We start from the raw sequence: 20,143 nt of genomic DNA, 5'->3' as shown, positions 1-20,143 counted from the left end.
ACTGGCAAAAGTCGCTTTGTTATATTAAACCACATTACATGTTTATCCTCAAAATTGATACATTTAGATCATCTTTAATTTCAATTAATAATCATTGATAATTTTTTTTATCAGTTAAAAAAAATCTCATTGCACTAAAAATTTCACCCAAAAATGAAGAAAAAGTTCACAAAAATGCCAAATTTTGATCTAATCTTTTTACATACTTTTAAAATCCACCAAAAACAACAATTCATTGCTCCATATAAACAGCTGTGCTTTTCATGACAATACAACTTTCTGCTCTACCTGAATCATAATGACACAACTATACTGACTACGAATGTATTTAGTCGGGCGATAATAAAAACGAGCAAATCAAAATCCATTTCAAATCTCTAGTAATTGCACGATTGTCTACAATAGACACGACAAACTATCTTGTCTAAATTAAATTTACAATATTTCCGGTAAAGAGTATTAATAACCGTGCTCAATCTGTATATATTAAATATATTCTAAATATATTTTTGAGCTAATAATAACTGAATGAGTCAATGAGTTTATCTTTGCTGAGGATGCGTTTTAGTATCGTTCCATTTGGCTGAGACAGTCCACGCTTTGTAGATTGTATTAAGGCGTGTGTACGTGTAAAGTAAACAATCAAAGTATTGCTTACAAATAGAAGCAAAATATCGCCTTTAAATGTGAAATGATCGGGACAATTATGTTCAAATTATCGTTACCCTTTGGACCGGGGAAAAAACGGGGTCTTAAGCGTGTAAAATTCCTGTCGCAAGCGCAAACGGTTTGACAATTTAGGGACTTTCCCAAACGTGAAACTAATCTATTCTGAGATATTTATTAACTCTCTCGTCTCGAGTCATAACAGCGACTATAGAATAGTACTTCCATGTACACGACATACGCTTAAAAATAACTGTACGTCCTCAAATAGACGAAACAAACTATTTTGGACACCTTTTTACTTCCACAATCGCTAGGAATATGCCGAAACTGACGAATATAATTCTGTCTTTTATGTTTCACAAGATTACTCAATATATCTACGTGATTTGAATATAGAATGTAATTTGAAACAATGAGAGGGGAACTTTAAATCGAAAACAATGAACAATTGATGCATAAATGATTCGCTAGTTCCAATGAAATAGCTTCATGATACTGTTATCCTTCAATATAAATACGAGTGTGTCACTGGAAAACAAAAAATACATATAGTATTCTGGTGGCTGTAGAAGGCAATAATATGTGTATATTAGGTCTGTTTATTTTCGAATATGATGTGCATACAGTTCTGTTTCAATGAGGGATTGATGTCAGATATGGACATATTACATCGAGACAGTTGGTATCGGGCTGGTCTCATTTATTGTAATCAATATACATTCTCATATCAAATAAAGTATTTATTTTCTATTTTGTATTTGTGTTTCCAAACAAACAAAAATTTATGTACTCTTTTTCGCTAAATAAATAGAAGGTGAAAGATTTCTCACTTCAAAGAATATTTCATGCTTGGATAAAAATGAATATAAAGCTTAAACATAATTTATGTTCGCGTTGCTAAATATAAAAATGACGTCACAATTTATATAATGGAAATAGGGTGGGTGCACTATGGCCTGAGTCATCGTTTCATACAGCTGGCGTGTTCGTATTTAGTTATGTCAGCTTCTGAATTTCTACATTCAATTTTTCATATCTAGTTTACATCTCCACGCCACGACCACGAGTTGATAACGCTTCTTAACGCATTAATTAGATAACATTTAAGGCAATAACATCTCCCATTAACAGATTTTGTATAAACAATACCACCAACTTTGCAGATTTTATCAGGTAAATATTTGTCCGCGATTCTACAGCATGTTTAATTTATGCTGACAATGCCATGTTTTTACTTGATATAAAAATCTGCATTGTTGTAAAATATAAGCCAAGTTTTGGAATCTCGTGCTAATATCGATGTAAGTGATCAAAGAGCAGCCAACAAAGTGTAGCTTTGATATCAAACAACACCTCATATTCGTATATTATGTTATATTATCTAATATCCAAATATAAAACTCGATAACAAAAAGAAAATTATTCAAGTTTCCTCACCACCTCAGGCAATATAAACAAAATCGGGCAGGCGATTTGTCTTGTTTTGTTTCATTCGCACAATTGTTAGAAAGAGTTGCTCTAAGAAGAGATCTACGATGAACGTCTTGTTTACAAGTCTTTTCATACTGGCCTTAGCTAGAGTAAGCACTTGCGGTAAGCACATTTTCTGTTATTGGACGAACTGTTTGTATCGTTGGCGAATTTATAATGAAATGAAAAAAAAATTAGACCGACTAATTGCAGATGAATCTGATAGATGCAATAGATTGATGAAGACGATTATATATTTTTTATTTAAAAAAATCTTTTGTTACATGTTTCACTGCATGGTGGATAAGAACAAATAGGCGCAATGCAGTAATAACTTAATGAATGAGTGAATAGGATCACATAACTTTAATAGTTTATATCTAAGCAGGTGAACAAGCTTAAACATACAGGCATTCTTGACATGTTATGGCGTATCTTATTATAATAAAGTCGTGATTTTGTCCAGGTATTGGTTTTGACGATGATGAATATTACAAAGATTATTACGGAAATGACGAATGCTACGATAAATGTGATAACACAAGAGAATGCAGAGCTTTGGATAGATATCCAAGGAATAAAGCAAAAAGATGTTTAGATTTTCTTGAAGACAAATGCTGTAAGTGTATTTGTAATGAAATTTTAAATCAAATACTTTAAAGTAAGAATTTTTCATAGTATTCAACAGGGTGATATGGGATACAATCTAACAATGACTCAAACGAAAAATCTTTCACCAATAAATAGGATTGTTACAGGGTTTTGCGCAGTAAATTATTGAAAAACTAAACCATTTGTTTCTTGTTGTTTGCAGTCGACTCCGATAATCCTAAGCAGTGTCTGGATAATTTGGCAAGAAGAAAACAGCCGAGATGTCCAAGCGGTATTTTGAGGAATGCAGTACCGTGTTTGAAGTGTGAAACAGATTGCGAAGATGAAGAATATTGCGAGTTCTTCTTTTTTAATTATTCATTTAATCAAACATTCACGCTTTCTGTTCAACTGAATTTTTCGTCCTCAAAAAAAAACATTATTTTAAATTTTATTACTATGTATCTTTTTTTTGTTGTCTCATATGTCCCACCATATTCCTAATAACATTTTAAGAAAAACATTGAAAATATTCCAAAAGACTCAATTCGTTAGCATAAAAATTTTTCGATATTTTTTAATATCTGTTTTGATTTCTATTTGTGGAACATGAACATCTGTTGTTTTTATTCAAATATTTCTTTTGTAGATTATGGTGGTGGTTACTCAGGCCCTGATATAGGCGATCGAGAACTTTCTAGAAAAGAAAAGCAATGCCTTAATAAGTGTAATGCTACAAAAGAATGTGTCACATTGTACAAAGCAAACAAGGATCATATGGATAAATGCAAAACATTTTCCTCTGATGCATGTGGTAAGCAACTGGCAGAATAAGAAATCAGTATATTAATTGTATAAAGATTATTTCAATATCAGGTATAAGGCTACTACTTTTCGTGGCCTTATTTTGCCAATTGTTCTCAGTTTCCTTCTTTTAATACTAAGATCTGATTAGGTATGACACCAGTAACGAGAAGTTTAATACCATGTTCTAGTGTATTTAAACAGTAATATTAATGATTGATTTTATTAAAATATATATTTTTGCTTTCGATCCATCGTTCCCTATAACGATATTTCACAGAAGACCAACTGAAATTAGTCGATTGCTTGGAACTAACCCAAAGTAAGGTCGATTCAAAGTGTCCTCAGACTTTCAGAAAAGATGCTTTCACTTGCATGAAATGTGAAGATAATTGCATCACAGATGATGAAGGTATGACATCACAGAATTTTAATGCTAGCAACTGTGTTATTTTAAAAGTTATTTTCCGCGTGCTCGATCGTGCAAGATTTTATTTGAACGTTTTCATCAATCTGTAAACGTTGAGCTTTTTTTAAAATCTCGCCTGGGGCCGAAATCTTATATAAACTCGAAACGAATGAGACATTTTCATTATATTATCGTTTTTACTTTCTAGTCAATCTAAATTTATCGCGATTGTAAATACCAGATTGTCAATCACTTACTTGTCTAATTAAATACCAGTAACGACAAATTTAATTTAGTGTTAGATTTTTTTATAAATGAATTTTTCTTATATATATATCATAAGCACTTTGCATTGGATGCATTTCGTGCAGAAACAAACATTAATCACACTTTATAGAGATATAAGATAGTACATTTAAAATCCGACATGTAGCACAAATATTAATTGCAAAATAATAAACAGTATGAGGGTTCCTCGTGCACTTTGCAAGTGGTTACTATGGAGGCGACAAATGACGAATGGTACAAAAATATCTATCTTTTATAATTTCACATCAAGTTCTTATGCGTCGAAGGCTTTTTTTATATTTCACCTCAGTTATTTTCTATGGCGATTTAGAAAATTGTAACATGAAAATGTGAAAGTCATGATTCGAATGTTTCCAACGACTCATCTACTACCATCTTTATTAGAAATACATACGATTTAATTTATTTGATGAATGAATTAAAAGATTTCGTTTTGTATAATTATTTTTATAATAACAGATGTATTTGAGGATGTTGAAGAAAAAGAAAAGATTTGTCTCGCTGAATGTTCAAAGACGCCAAGTTGTATGATCATGGACGGAGCCTCAGAACCGAGAATGCAATCATGCATGGCTCTTACAAAATCACGATGTGGTACAAGAAATTTTTTTTTTTTTTTTTTCTGTTTTAGACTTTTTCTCAATTTTACGGTAGATTAAATACCTAAAATAAATAAAGTTTTACTTTCTGTTTTGGTAGAGCAATAAATTTCGAATTTAAACTTTAAAAATAATGATGGGAGTTAAATAGTAAAAATAAATCAGGTTCTAAAAATTTCCATTTTTTGTGATACTAGCGTATGACTATATATATTATATATATGCTATTTTATATACATATAAGCCTTTTAATTCTGACGCAATACATCATTTTGAGGTCTTGAAAGTGTTTGTTCGTATAACTAGAAAATTATAGAACTCTCTCTCGTACACCCAAACTTACCAAACAAAATATGCCTGATTGATTTCCAGGATTGGTTAGTGGAGCATATCCCAATGGCATACTGCAAATTCGTAATCTAACTGATAATTTGTAATAGGAAACTTTGAAAATCAACTTTTATAATTTTTACATCCCTATGATGGCTTTCTTTTATCAGAAATTGACGAGGACGATAAACTTGTGCGATGTTTGGAAAGCATTTCCGACGTCAGCAGCATTGGCTGTCCAAAAGTTTTCAGAAAAAGTGCGATCATGTGTTTGAAATGTGACAATAAATGCACTGGTGAGCTGTTTTGATATTAAAGTTAGAGGAGAATATTTACGTTGACACATCTAGATGCATACCATGTCATAATATTATGAATATGATTAAGAAAATTTGCTCAAAGCAAGGTCACGCGCACTCACTCAGACACAAGTTACGAAGGGAACTTCTCTGAGGGGAGTTACGAACTACCACTGAAGTCCCATAGGACCTATTGGCGTTTACTTAGTTATTAGGGATTGGATCTTAACAAAAAAAACTAACAAATAAGACATTGATAGTAATCGGACCCTAACAATTTACCCAATTGTTTTAGCCACAGCATCCGAGGGAGCAGATAGACATATACACAAATTAATTGGTGGCGGAAAATGTGAAGCTGAATGTGACGCAATGCCAGAGTGTAAAGCATTGGATGAAGCTACATTTGACACTGAATTTTTATGCAATATATTTATTTTGGCAAAGTGTGGTAAGTTTCATTTATTACACTCTTTGTTATGATAACGTATATATAATATTTTTGTGACTTGTTGACTTGAACCAATCTGTAAAGTCAGTTTTCATATAACAATTTCATCAATTCCTCATCTTAAAGCTAATAAAATAATTCAAAAATTTTTTTAGGATAGGTTTAGGATAACTGAATATAACCTGACTTCCTTTCTAATGTGATCAATATAATTACATCACACAAAAAAACTCGTGGGTATTGTTTTAATAGTGTGTCCCATACTTCAGGGGTGGCCAACATGTCGATCGCGATCGACCGCCACGTCTCGAGTAGGCGATCACGTATGATGTTGAGTGAATTTGATAACATACCCCAAACTTTTTGCTTGAACTAATTTCATGCAACGCCTGTTGTGTTTTAAAACAAGACGAATACAGTATTGTACATGCGCAAAATGATGCTGTAGATCTAAATTGTATGACTCAAATAAATGATGAAAAATTTTACGGGCACAATTACATAATCAAATTAAATGGAACATAAAAAATACGAAGTCTTGTGGAGATTTCATGAAAATGTGCCCAAAGGACCGAGTTTATTGGCAGCGGTGGAATTTTATGTATGCGAATGTGCAGTTATCTGCATATTCAGTACTCATTCGTTTTTGTGTATGACCTTAATGCTGATCAGTCGATCGCGAGCTATTTTGAAGATTTTAGTCGATCGCGGCCGAAAGCAGGTTGGCCACACCTGCCATACTTCATAGTTTGGCAAGCATTATCGTTGAGACTTGATAAAATAGACCATATTATAAAATTTAAACTTATCTTTCAGCAATGTCAGGTAACGTGACTCAGTGCATTAGTGGTCTGAGCATCGCTGATGCAGATAAAACTTGTCCAGTCGACTACAGAAAAAATATGATTGCCTGCATAAATTGTGATGACAAATGTCAGAAAAATCAGGAAGGTAAGTGTTTTGAATCGGCTATATAATGTAAATGCCCGAAGTTACGCCTTGGGATGTTTCCCGAACATCGATTTCCCTGTTTATGTACGTAACAATGATCAATCAACAATAGGTCAAGATTGACGCAACAATTGCAATTTGTGCAGTCGTAGATACTCAAGAATGGCTATAAACTTTGTCTTGTTTTCGCGGCGTTTTAATTGTCAGTTTTCAGATGTGCTTCCAAGAAATAGTTGTGAATCTAATAACTTAATTGTCATTATGTATTGCCACGACCTTTAGTTTAGTTGCAATAATCAAAAATTGATCAGGCAAACGTTGGGTTAGAATAGCTTTAATTATAAGTTATATAAGCCAATTTTTAAGCGCTAACTGTACAAAACACTCTAAAAATAAGCTTCAATAATTTTGTAAAGATGTAAAATTAGGTTGAATTTTCCAGAGATCAGGAGTCAGAGAAACGTTTTTTGTTTGCCGCTTTGCATTCTCCAAAAAAAAAATAACAATAACATTTTTTAAACTTATGTTATGAAATGAAACCGGTTGCCTAATTCAGTAGTAGGGGAGAGTTTTATGAGGGGTAAATTTTTCCCGTTGAGGACCCAAACCGTCGAATTGTATATCAAACAAGGCTGAAAATCACGGCGTAGAGGGGTAGTAATCCAAAAGAATGTTTTAAGGTGAAAAGAAGGAAGACACGGAAGAATGCTTCGATGAATGTTCAGAGACTTCATCATGTATATCAGTCGATCACGCAGGTGATAAGATGATGAGAAGATGCAAGACTTTTATCGATATAAATTGTGGTAATTCTTTGCGTGTTCTTTTTATGTTCAAATGGTCATAACTATTTTCAAAGTGTATACCTGCTAGTGAATAAACAGTATATAAATGATATTTTTAATCAATTTTGAAGCTTTATTATTGTAACATCATAATATTTAGGCTACTTGCCAAAGTTGTATAGCTGTAGTTGATTCAGTTGGGAAATGGACAATAGTTACATCTGATGAAGTTATAAATTCACATCATAAAAATTTTACTTTCTATTAGCCGAAAAATCAGTTTGTTTGCGTTTTATGAGTTTGTTAATTTGGAAAGATAAATTATTGCTGATAAACACTTATTTTTTATTTTGAAAGATAAAACGACTGATGCGATAGATTGTCTCGAAAAAAGTACTAAATATGACATAACCTGCCCTGCAGCTTTTCGAAAGAAATTGTCGGAATGCATGAAATGTGATAGGGAATGTGAGAATCCGACCACAAGTAAGTGTATCCAGTGATGAGCTGAAAAAATCGTAACAACCGGAACGCACCAAATTCGTGAATATGTAATATATATTTACAACACGAATTTTGTCTGTCGTAAGATAGAGCCGAAGAACTACAATGAAATATGAAAAAATTATCTGAAATAGAACTGTTTAAAATTGAAAGAATATTCATACTAATTCAATACAAATGTTATTATTAGAAAGATATTGGAGGAATTTTCACGGGGGTTATTTTTTACCAGCTGTAATGTAAAAAGAATTATGATGTAACAAAACTTCGATTGATAACTAAGTTTTACGCAGAAACTTGACTTTTCCAACCATAATTTTATTTTACAACAGGGACGCAAACGCAATAAAATGTCCAACAACCGGAACCACGTTCCGGTGCGTTCCGGCTACAGCTCACCACTGAGCGTATCCCTTAATGTGTATAATGTAGTATGTGTATAATTTTGATGGTCAAAATGTAACACGAAAACCATTACGTAAAAGACGGTATTAAAAAACAAAGACTTTCTTCAGTCAGAAAGTGATAGAACGTTTGCAACGTTGTTGGCAGTTTTTATTTGATTATATAGAATAAATTACATTTAACAATTACGATATGTTACAAGGTATATTGTGACTTATAAAAACCCAAATTGTATAATAATGTTGTTTCAGTGCCCAAATACGGCACCTGTGCTCACGATCGAATGCAGGCGATGAAAGGAGACATGATGATTGGTAAATTCATTCCACAATGTGATGGTGACGGAAACTACAAGACGCAGCAATGTAGTGCTAGTTCAGGATATTGTTGGTGCGTCGATAAGATGGGTAAAGAGCGGGAGGGAACACGAACACCGCCCGGACGAACAGCTACCAATTGTGATACTCCAACTACTTCATGTAAGAAAATTATCATTCCTTTATTTTGATATCATTTTATGTTGTGGGAAATATCACTAGTCAGAGTTAAAATAATTGAATTAATATGCAGTATATATACATTTATATATGCTTGTATACCAGTTGTAGAATAGTTGATGACAGAACTATTTCAGGATTGACAAATATTTGCATTTGCATACACGAAACTTGGAAGACAACCAATACTGAACTCTATAACTCCCTTGTTTCGTGGAATACGAGTCTATTCAAATCTTTTCTCTATCTGTAAATATTTGATTAGTTTTTTACTCCGGCAACTAACTACTTCAACCTTAGATTGCACGAATAGTGTATAATGTGCAATAATACCTTCACTCTTTGAATCTACAGTGCCCAAAATCGATACATGTGCGCATGATCGGATGCTTGCAAATCATAATAATAGACTGTGAGAATCCGACCACAAGTAAGTGTATCCAGTGATGAGCTGGAAAAATCATAACAGCCGGAACGCACCAAATTCGTGAATATGTAATATATATTTACAACACGAATTTTGTCTGTCGTAAGATAGAGCCGAAGAACTACAATGAAATATGAAAAAATTATCTGAAATAGAACTGTTTGAAATTGAAAGAATATTCATACTAATTCAATACAAATGTTGATATTGGATGAATTTTCACGGGGGTTAAAAGTCGGCGAAACATCCATTAGCCTATATGTTTCTAGTAAAACGCTAATTTTTTGCCAGCTGTAATACAATAAGAATTATGATGCAACAAAACATCGACGTAAAAGTCGATATTGAAAAACAAACACTTTCTTCAGTCAGAAAGTGATAGAACGTTTGCAACGTTGTTGGCAGTTTTTATTTGATTATATAGGATAAATTGCATTTAACAATAACGATATGTTACAAAGTATATTTTGACTTATAAAAACCCAAATTGTATAATAATGTTGTTTCAGTGCCCAAATACGGCACCTGTGCTCACGATCGAATGCAGGCGATGAAAGGAGACATGATGATTGGTAAATTTATTCCACAATGTGATGGTGACGGAAACTACAAGACGCAGCAATGTAGTGCTAGTTCAGGATATTGTTGGTGCGTCGATAAGATGGGTAAAGAGCGGGAGGGAACGCGAACACCGCCGGGACGACCAGCTGCCAATTGTGATGCTTCAACTCCTCCAAGTAAGAAAACTACCATTCTTTTACTTTGATATCATTTTATGTTGTGGGAAACATCAACATAGTTAATGCTTGTATACCAGTTGTATAATGGTTAATGACAGAACTATTTCAGGATTGACAAATAGTTGCCTTTGCCTACACGAAATTTGGAAGACAACCAATACTGAACTCTATAACTCTCTTGTTTCGTGGAATACAAGTCTATTCAAATATTTTCTCTATCTGTAAATTTTTGATTAGTTTTTTCCTCCGGCAACTAACTACTTCAACCTTAGATTGCACGAATAGTGTATAATGTGCAATAATACCTTCGTTCTTTGAATCTACAGTGCCCAAAATCGATACATGTGCGCATGATCGGATGCTTGCAAATCATAATAATGGACGTTTACGGATAACGCGAATGGCCCGGACTTCACTAGTTGTAGCCTACTCGATAATTATTTTAAAACGGTATCATACTGGTCACTTATCTATGACCATAGTAAATGGCCACTAGTCTCTAAAGTCTAAAATCTTGCTTTGATCGCTGCTTTTTAATCTATTAGTCATCAACTCATCGCTGTACAAACCTTCTCTCTAACCTATTTAGAGCCGATCCATTCTATCAAGATATAAGCATTCCGTGTTCAGTCGGCCTATGTTTGAAATATTATTTTCCATAAAAGTATAGATATTATTAATTTGCGGAGGACAGCAGGAAAATATTGATATTGTCAAGCTTTTCTTTTTATAACTTTGTCACCAAACCAATTTATTATCTTGCTTATGCCATTGTACTACGAATTGCTTCTAACATGGCCCGCGCAACGTCCAACAAACCCAACTTCGGCAGCGAGCCTACGACGCCAGTCGTCATCTAACTGCCGATTGGTTGTTTTGCAAATATAAACGCCATCTGTGGCAGCCTATGCGTGTTAAAATCTCAAAAAGACGCGGAGAAAATCACATTTTTTTGCTTTCAAACATGTTTTATCTAAAATATGTCCATGAATTCTTACTCAAATTTACAGTGCCGAAAAAAGGTACATGTACTTATGCTCGAATGCTTGCAAAGCAAGGAGGAATGGTACCAGGTAAATTTATTCCACAATGTGATGATGACGGAAATTACAAAACACAGCAATGCAGTGCTAGTTCAGGATATTGTTGGTGTGTTGACAAAATGATGGGTAGAGAACTGGAAGGAACAAAAACGCCACCAGGGCAACCTCCGGCTAATTGTGCTTTTCCAAGTAACGTATTGACTTTCAATAATTTTATGTATGAGAAAATATGCCTTTTTCTTTGTCAACTTACGGCTGATGTTATGAGTTCATCTGGGAAAATCAAAGGCGGGGGAGCATGGAATAAGATGTTTTTCAATTGAAATACTCAAGAAAAAATGAAAAACTTGATGGAATGATAAAAAATGGCGAGTTGTTCGGTCTGTCCAGGACGGGCATAAAAATATGAATAGATAACCAAATTGGAGTTCGAAATACGCAGACTTGAAGCTGACAAAAATCGGGTAAAACAGTTCTGAGAGCGTGTCACAATAAAATATGTGCCATGTTCTTATGGAATGTTCACGAAATTCAATTTTATATAAATAGTTCTTATGAAATATTTCCATCTTTACAGACATTGAGGTTGCCCCACCTCCACAGAAACCGCAGTTGCCGGTAACACCGCCAGCGTGCACCGAGTCCTGCTCACAACATTGTGCCAAGAAAAGAAATGTGATCAAGCCTGACTGCATGGCATGTATAAGAACCGATTGTGGTCAGTTGAACTTATAATTAAGACCATGTAGGCTAACATCAAATTATGTATTATTCCATGTTACCTACAATGCGAGTAATAGGAGAATATCTGTATTGTAAAATATTAAAATCTAAATATCTATATCGGATAAGAGCGTACAATGTATTTAATTAATTATCTATGGGTTCCAATTCGTGTCCGATCTCACTTGCTTAACGTGATCTCAATCCAATGCCACTATGTTGGCACTTAATATCATAAAAACTCTTAGAATTCAGTTTCTAACCCTGACGAAAATCATGGGGAGATCACACAACCGCTGAGATAACAGACTAAAGTAGCACCTTCCTATGTTACAGATGGATCAAAAGTGAATGGATGTGTGAAAAAATCAATTGAAGTAGGTTGTCGATCAAGGTGCTTTTTGGATGAAGAAGCAGCTAGGAGGAAAGCTTGTACCGAATGCACCGATAATTGCTCTTCTTTATCTGAGCCATAGTAAGTAGTCTCATAATGCATGAACTTTTCTATCTTAGGATATGTGTATTTGATTTTGTGAAAGTTTCGATGGAATGCGAAATATGAACCAACATCCAGTGTCGATGTCTAACAACATATTTTAATCACACTGCCAAGGATTGTACAATAAGTTTGTGCCGTATATCTTACCTAAATTAATTAATCTCTAAAAAAACTATAGCATCTTATAGAATAACGATACAAATTTTTTAATCATATCATTCATTTTATTTGCAACACAGGAAACTTATTCTTGATGCTTTCTCTTTCAAGAAAATAGAATGAAGAATGTACAACAAATTACTGAGTTTTCTGGCAATTTCCTATGAATAAAAATAACTTTGAAAAGTAGTAATTGTTTATGCTTTATCTATTGCAAATTATGGAAAGTCGGGATATAGCCAGCGTAGTGTGCTACTTGTGTTTTTTTAGCTACATTCTAATTTTTACCTCAGTTCGTTTTAGTATTGTAACAATTCTTGTATTCTACCTAGATAGCTGGCAATATTTGAGTAATGAAAAAGAGGTATCTCGGTAAAAACAAACTGAATTTTCAACCTTCCCTCTTGAAAACTTATTGCACTTGAATTTGAGTACATTTTTGTGAATATTTAGAAATAAGATAAACACCGAGTATTTTCAGCTCCTTCAATACCTCTTTGATATTCTGAAATATGTAAAGTTGTTTGAAATTACATTGGTATAAAAAGCGCTAGATCGCAGGTAATACTAATTCAGCAAAATCAAAGATAAAGTCATCGATACAATCAGTGGTGGGATTCAATTTTTTTGTCAGCCGATCCCATCACAACCCAGATAGCACAACTACGTCGGAACAACCATGGCCGAACGTTGTTCGAACCACCGGCCCAATAATGGCGAACAACCATGTTCCAGCGAAGATTTGGCCGCTGGGCCAACGTCGGTCCTTTCGCTGTAATGCAACCGTGGCAAATGGTCGGGCCAACGTAGGCGATACGTTGTAACACAATCGTGAAATATGGCCGGTCCAACGTTGGCGATACGTTGTAACACAATCGTGACATATGGACGGGCCTACGTAGGTGACAGTTGTAATACAATCGTGGCACATGGTCGGGCCAAGTTAGGCGATGTGTTGTACAGACAGGGTATGGATCTATACTACATAGAAATTTCCCACTAATCTAACATTATTTATATAATAAAAAACAAAAGATAACAAAATGTCTTTATTTTACAAATATGTATACATGTAATAAAATTGATCGGAGTTCGTTGCCAGATCATCCAGAGCTGAAAAATATTAAAATTCTGTGTTAAATTGTAGTATTAGCAAATTACAGCACCAGAGTTCAAAGCCTAGTCTGAATGACTGCATCCCAACAAATTTTCAGAGTAGGAATCTTAAGCCAAGTTTGTGCAGTCGCAAATGTGTGAGTGAAGCTTACATTGACAAGACAATAATAATTGAGAAATACAGAAATTCTTGATTCCGCAAGGGGGGCGTAGACAATGTTTTGAGGGGAATATTTGTTGGAGGGAATAATGATGATTTGAGATTTTATCTGACTAAAATGTCTTCAAATATTCCTTGTTGAAATTCATCTATATTATTAGGAACATCATGCACCATGATTAGTCTATTTGTTTAATTGATTTAAAATAAATTAATTTGTAACTTCATAATTTGCTGTTGTGCTAGGGGGGGATGATAATGTAAAAAGTACTGTACTGGAGCGATGAAACAAATAAGTTCGAAAACCACTGTTCTCCATTATGCACCAAACTCTGGCAACATTGGATTGGCAATTTGGCACTTGACTCTAACCATAATCAGCTTGGCGATATCTCCTTAATAAATATTTTTCTATACTGTTCACTTTTGTATACAAAATCTACATTCAATTTCTTTACTGTTCACAGTTGTTTACAAAATCATTATTCAATTTGACAATCATAATGATAAAAATGAATGGTGTGGCAACTGGCAAGTACATTTTGTTTACTACCAAACTTATCTAAATTTTCTCGCCTGTTTTTATTTTATTATATCTCTGTTGTTGTTGTGTGTGAGTAACTTAATTTAATTCATGAACACGATAGGCATCTTTTTGGCAAAACCTTATATTCTTTACGCTTCAATCTTAATTAAGGTTTTGTTTTCACTCCAGATTGTCAGATTCTATTTAATCAATTTTTGTTCATTTCCCTTATGAATTATCTTAAGCTGATTTGGAGTCAAAATAATCTTATACTTATAAAATAGAAGAGGGTAGAGCAGAGAAAGATGGTGGTACAATATGATAAACATATTACATACGTACCTTTAATAGCAGAAACTAAGGGCGTCCCACTCACTCCTCATCCACCGCGTCCTGCACAGTTGAAAGAGCGGGAGAGTAAATTTGTTATAACTGAGCTCATGATTCTCCAATCCAGTCTTTCTCGGAGCAACCTCCAAGACTTGACAAATGTCTTATCTGGAATGAGTAAATAAGCACAATTATAAGAATACATCTAATGAAAAGGTTTTCATCCGTTGCAAAAGCTCTATGTTAAATTATCGCGAGTATCTACTCTAAAATATACACATATGTGTTTTGTTCACATCCCATTCGTATAAAAGTGAACAATTTTAATATTGCAATCAGATCGTATTTAGACATTTAAATAATCTTCCTTGAACACGAAGCGAAAATATTGGGCATATTGTATTTCATACACAAATTCGAAGCGCTTCATGCAGTCAAAAACAAAACGACAAAAAATAAAAGGCACTCAATAAGATGAGACCCAGCAAGGGTATTTTCACCTATTTTACTTTCATGTTCTGTTTGGCTTTCCAATTAATTATGGAGTAATCTGCAATATTTTAACATTGTACTAAAACTAAACAAATATTCTGAATCTCAGAGATTTATACATCGTGGTCTTCATACGATGGCATGTGTTACCGGTCAGCGAACTCTTAAATTAATTTTGCTTGCCCGCTGGCCGCTGGGGTAAAAAGGTTGGGAACCACTGAACTTAAGTACAAGTACAACCACGTTGCACTAATGCCCCGCAAACTTACAGTTGATTTTCATCTGAATGATTGAATAGAATAAATTGATTTTTAATGTTTTCTCGTTGTGGGGTCACAAGTATCTGTAGTCTGTGATTTTACAAAAATTGGGGTCGCGGAAAAAAAAGTTTGGGTACCACTGCCGTAAAGTGTATGTAATCAGCCTATAAAAGTATTCAACTTACGAGCGATTTTTTCATCCTTGAATGTTTTCTGGATCAAAATGTAATCAGACAATGAATTGACAATGAATTTCATCAATTCCTTTATGTCCGAGTCCACACTATAATCAGTGGAAAGTTGCAGATGCCGTAGCTTGTAGCATAAGAGTTTCTACCGCCTGTCCCAACAATTTTTCCATGGACTGGATTGGAGCATGGCTTGATCTCTGAAAATCAAGTTAGTGTTACACAATATATAGTACATGATTGTCTTTCAGATGATAAACGTGAACGAATGGCCTATACTAATTACCAGAATATAAATTTTTCATTAATATTAGTTACCGTATTTTCCGGCGAATAAGACGAGGCCTGTTCTTAAGCCTGAAAAAATGGGTTTTTGCATATAACCGGCCGATGAGTCGGGGTAGTAAAATCGCATCAACGTCGGGAATCTCAAATTACCATGCAATGCCTTTCGAGCGGTCGCCGCGTTTGCGCATTGGTTAAAATAGCCTATGACTTTTTTTTGTAGCGTAATATTCAGTCCATATATGATAATGCAAATATGATAATCACAGCATTGAAATTTCAGATTCACAGCACGAGAATGTCGATTTATTTAAACTAACCTGATGAGGACGTGGGGGATGCTATCGCCGAAGGTATTTTATTGTCCGGGTTCAATAATAGGGCAACAAAAAAATGAAAATGATCATACTCGCCTAATAAGACGACCCCCCCCCCAAAATCAGGCTAAAAATTTGGGTCTAGAAAAGCGACTTATTCGCCGGAAAATACGGTATTAACCACATGATGTTGTACTAGGTAATTATTCAACCGATATATCTAGCTATTGTGCAATATTTTATGGCACAGGTATGCAAGGAGCTACTATCAAACTATAAAACAAAAACACCTGTTTTGGGCATTGTCCGCATTGAAACATTGAGATGCTTGAAATGACACAGTGTATGATTGCGTGAAAGAGGGAATTGAAGCAGGTGAATTTTCCAGTCCATTGTCATAGGGCCTATTATAAAAATGGTATATATCATTAAACTTACAATGGTAATATTGACACTTGACAGAATATCTAATCGGTAATAATTATTTAGAACCGGAAAAAAATGGATATTACACAAAATATGTCCAAATATTTGTAAAGGATGTGTCGTACAATACTTCATGCTTTTAGAGTCGCTGGGCATTGCACAGTTGCATTCACATTTGGCAGTCATTGTACAGAGTGGGCTTCCCCCCAATCGCCCGAATCTTTTTTGCTAGCGGTCTACTTTCCAATTCACTTTAAAATATAATAACACTTGATTAAAGTTGGTTGGGTAAGATTACATAGCATACATACTGAAAATAAATCATATTAATATATATGATTACCCAATATAATTCTATTGAATTTTAAAACAAAATAGATATTATTCAAAAATCAGTAATTTATTACTCAACAAAGCTGAAAATATGAAATAGAGCAGGGTTGGACAAAGTTCTCGGACCTCGGACAAAAATTAAAAAAAAAATTTAAAGTGTTACAAAAACAAAAAGGGAAAACAATAATCCTTGAGCTATTTTTTACCCAAAAACATCAAATTTTGGTTTCAGTTTGATTGTGGCAATTGTTAAAACATATTTTAGATTTCAGCCAATTGAGATCTGAATTTAGATTTGTTGAAATTCATCAGACAGAAGGTTCACAAATGTACAACTATTCAGATTACTGGATTAAGTCGTTCAACGGGTTGGATTTGGGCTGCGGAAATGTTTGCACTTATACAAATAAAGTAAATATAAAAAATCATATCCAGGGATGAAGGACCAATACCGGTATCGGTACTCGATAACGAATACTGGTAAATAAGAGATGGCAACCTCAGAAAGTTTAACAAAAAAATGTGCCAAAAGACCAAGTACGGTAATGTACTGTACCGGTACGGTACCTCATCTCGTTCTGTCGTTACCGGTGGCGGTACCTACGGTGTCCAGGATAAATATGTAACTTTTACCGGTATCTACCATAGGTAGGATAGGATTTACATATTTATCCCGGGGGAGAGGAAAGCCGATAAGACGGCTTATCCATATGGCGAACCACGGCCTCTCGTCCGGTTACGGTACCATTCCAAGTCGGGTATGGGATTAGTTTTTACTGTATTGTTTGTTTTCGGAAGCATGGACTTGGTGGTGGAGGAAGCCGTAACTCGACTTGGAATGGTACCGGTACTCGATAACGAATACTGGTAAATGAGAGATGGCAACCTAAAAAAGTTTAACAAAAAAATGCCAAAAGACCAAGCACGGTACCGTACCGTAAAAGCGCCTAACTTCGGACAGTTCCTAACTTCGGACAAAATTTCTGAACGGCCATATCTTGGCTAAAACGCGCCGTATATTGCTAATTTTAATTATTATAGGTTGCGCTGTTATATCTACATCTATTCTCATCTTTTTTAATGTTGCATAATTATTTTTTTGGTAAAAAAACGGAAATTTTGCCGAAAATTGAATGCCCGGCATTCAACGGCGCAGAGCGTCGCTCCTACTGAAGCTATCATCGTCAAAATACCATCATTCGGTAGAGGGCGACAACAATGTATATAATTTATTTGAGTGATCGCAAGATGTCGTTTGAGATTTAAATAAAACCTAAAATTCTGAGTTATAAATTCCGTAAGAATATTAAGATTTCACGCAGCGTCAAAGATTACGTCAACCTCGCGTAGATTATTTTTCGCTCACTTCCGACACGACGTCACACTGCGTCGCGGAAATGAATTTTGACGCCAGACACAACGGAGCCAATATGACAATTTCCGTTAAGATAAAGACGGCGTTCCAATGTAATATTTTTGTATTTTGTTCGGTCATGTATGAATATATGCCAAAATTACATTAATGAAAATACATGTCACACTTAATCGATGACGTTAAAAATCTAATATATAAAACTATGATAATTCCAACGTCCGTATGGCACAGTGCACTGACTTAACCATTATTTTATGATTAGTAGTCGAAATGACAGTTATTGAATACGGCCTGGGTGAATTTTATTCACTCGAAATTAAAAATAAATTTAATCTTCAACAAATAAACGGGATCTACATGTTTACAAGATTAAGTTGAATTTTAAATTAAACTTTACAATCGGATTTACCGTGTGTTTGATATAAATTATCATTTATAAAGATAACCGCGCAGAATAAAAAAAAGCTATCCGTCGAGAATATTAATACTTCAAAGACTTCGATAGAAGCCCGTTAAAATACTTCATTGTGGATTGAAACGGTTTGCATCAGATATATTTACGTATGCATTTCCTGATTAAAATCACTAACATGTTATTATACTCATCTGAAGTATCGAAAATTAACGAACGAAAGATGTAAACATAGGACGACGGAAGTTTCAAATAATGCATTTTCGTCGTGACGTCAATGTTACGTTACGACGACGATCGAGCGTCTTATCTTCACGCAACGACGTGATTACGTCATCCGCATCGGAAGCCTCTTTCTCTCTGTGCGTCGCGGTTACGCAGTGAAGAAAATAACTGTCCGAAGTTAGGGCAGTGAAGGATAACGGTCAGATGACAAGAAATATCGATTATTTCAATAGTAAAAATAGTCCAATTGAACCGAAATTTGCAGGGAATGTAAATTACCGCACGAATGTTTTACCGAGCAATTTTGGCACCGTTTGGACAATAAATGGCCGAGTTATTGACGAAAATATAGTAATTTTGTCCGAAGTTAGGCGCTTTTACGGTACCTCATCTCGTTCTGCCGTTACCGGTACCTACGGTGTCCAGGGATAAATATGTAACTTTTACCGGTATAGTACCCTATCACCCTTATGAACCGTGACCTGACAACGCACTTAGGGGAACCGGTACCATGAGATTAACTTACACGGTTACAACTAGGTTATCTCTACTTTCGCCATTCTACTATGAAAGCATTAAAAGTTCAATGTCACTGTCCCATCCACGGTAAAAACCTCGTAACAGGCTATCGATTAGAGATGTACCGATACCACTTTTGTCGCCGATACCGATACCGATCCGATACCAGCTAAAAACGCCGATACCGATACCGATACGCCGATACTATAAGAAGGCCGATATCACCGATATTCCGATACCGATACTATGTAATTATTACTTAATTAGGGGTGCTGTGTAGGGTAGACGGGTTAAAACAATGGTCTTTGAGCGTTGTTCATAGTACACATTATTTCAAATCGAAAAAAAAGATGTTCAATTAGAAAACTCATAAGCCGGGATGTCAAATTTGAATTTAATGTTAAAATCGCGACCTTCGAATATCGTTATTCGTGTTTAAAAGAATATCGAATATCACCCACATATTCTAGCGCCGCCGTCCTACGTTCAAATTAAAAGCATTTTACAAATATTTT

General features: G+C 34.6%; 2 protein-coding genes across 9 annotated transcripts; one reads left to right on the top strand and one right to left on the bottom strand.

The window, feature by feature from the left end:
• Window positions 1–1,836: 1,836 nt before the first annotated feature.
• On the top strand, window positions 1,837–12,938 carry LOC120329980 (uncharacterized). 3 transcript variants are annotated; one of them, XM_078118651.1, is made up of 17 exons: window positions 1,838–2,262; window positions 2,606–2,758; window positions 2,954–3,085; window positions 3,380–3,544; window positions 3,815–3,946; window positions 4,712–4,846; window positions 5,352–5,477; window positions 5,776–5,931; window positions 6,748–6,882; window positions 7,563–7,640; window positions 8,025–8,153; window positions 8,828–9,055; window positions 10,010–10,237; window positions 11,251–11,472; window positions 11,861–12,001; window positions 12,343–12,481; window positions 12,745–12,937. In XM_078118651.1, coding segments are annotated over exons 1-17 (2,358 nt in total). In that variant the 5' UTR covers window positions 1,838–2,204; the 3' UTR covers window positions 12,746–12,937. The 3 variants fall into 3 exon arrangements, with proteins under 3 accessions (XP_077974778.1, XP_077974777.1, XP_077974776.1); XM_078118650.1 differs by having other exon boundaries at window positions 1,839–2,262; window positions 7,563–7,688; window positions 12,745–12,936; XM_078118652.1 differs by lacking the exon at window positions 10,010–10,237 and having other exon boundaries at window positions 1,837–2,262; window positions 7,563–7,688; window positions 12,745–12,938.
• Window positions 12,939–13,648: 710 nt separating this feature from the next.
• LOC120339268 (uncharacterized) lies at window positions 13,649–19,515 on the bottom strand. 6 transcript variants are annotated; one of them, XR_013479738.1, is made up of 4 exons: window positions 16,629–17,645; window positions 15,734–15,936; window positions 14,809–14,964; window positions 13,649–13,777 (listed from the first exon to the last, which is right to left on the bottom strand). XR_013479738.1 is itself a non-coding variant. In XM_078118933.1 (4 exons), exons 1-3 carry the CDS (start codon window positions 19,498–19,500, stop codon window positions 15,882–15,884), a joined length of 174 nt encoding a protein of 57 aa, XP_077975059.1. In that variant the 5' UTR covers window positions 19,501–19,515; the 3' UTR covers window positions 14,263–14,964; window positions 15,734–15,881. The 6 variants fall into 6 exon arrangements, 4 of the variants coding, with proteins under 4 accessions (XP_077975059.1, XP_077975060.1, XP_077975057.1 ...); XM_078118933.1 differs by lacking the exon at window positions 13,649–13,777 and adding an exon at window positions 19,496–19,515 and having other exon boundaries at window positions 14,263–14,964; window positions 16,629–16,742; XM_078118934.1 differs by lacking the exon at window positions 13,649–13,777 and adding an exon at window positions 17,665–17,672 and having other exon boundaries at window positions 14,263–14,964; window positions 16,629–16,742.
• Between the last annotated feature and the right edge of the window lie 628 nt (window positions 19,516–20,143).

This window comes from Styela clava, chromosome 12, assembly GCF_964204865.1.
Source record: "Styela clava chromosome 12, kaStyClav1.hap1.2, whole genome shotgun sequence".
NCBI classification, from domain to species: domain Eukaryota; kingdom Metazoa; phylum Chordata; class Ascidiacea; order Stolidobranchia; family Styelidae; genus Styela; species Styela clava.
This window is presented reverse-complemented; position numbering and strand designations above follow the sequence as displayed.

Bases quoted from the DNA above. Each gene is read 5' to 3' on its own strand.
- LOC120339268 (XM_078118931.1), bottom strand. From the start codon at position 16,950: ATGACTGCCAAATGTGAATGCAACTGTGCAATGCCCAGCGACTCTAAA. The intron at 16,743-16,850 runs GTAATATCCATT...TTTTTATAATAG, and splicing joins AATATTTGGACATATTTTGT to GCCCTATGACAATGGACTGG. The intron at 15,937-16,628 runs GTGTTTTTGTTT...CTTGATTTTCAG, and splicing joins GCGGACAATGCCCAAAACAG to AGATCAAGCCATGCTCCAAT.
- LOC120329980 (XM_078118650.1), top strand. From the start codon at position 2,205: ATGAACGTCTTGTTTACAAGTCTTTTCATACTGGCCTTAGCTAGAGTA. The intron at 8,154-8,827 runs GTAAGTGTATCC...ATGTTGTTTCAG, and splicing joins ATGTGAGAATCCGACCACAA to TGCCCAAATACGGCACCTGT. The intron at 10,238-11,250 runs GTAAGAAAACTA...TCAAATTTACAG, and splicing joins TGATGCTTCAACTCCTCCAA to TGCCGAAAAAAGGTACATGT.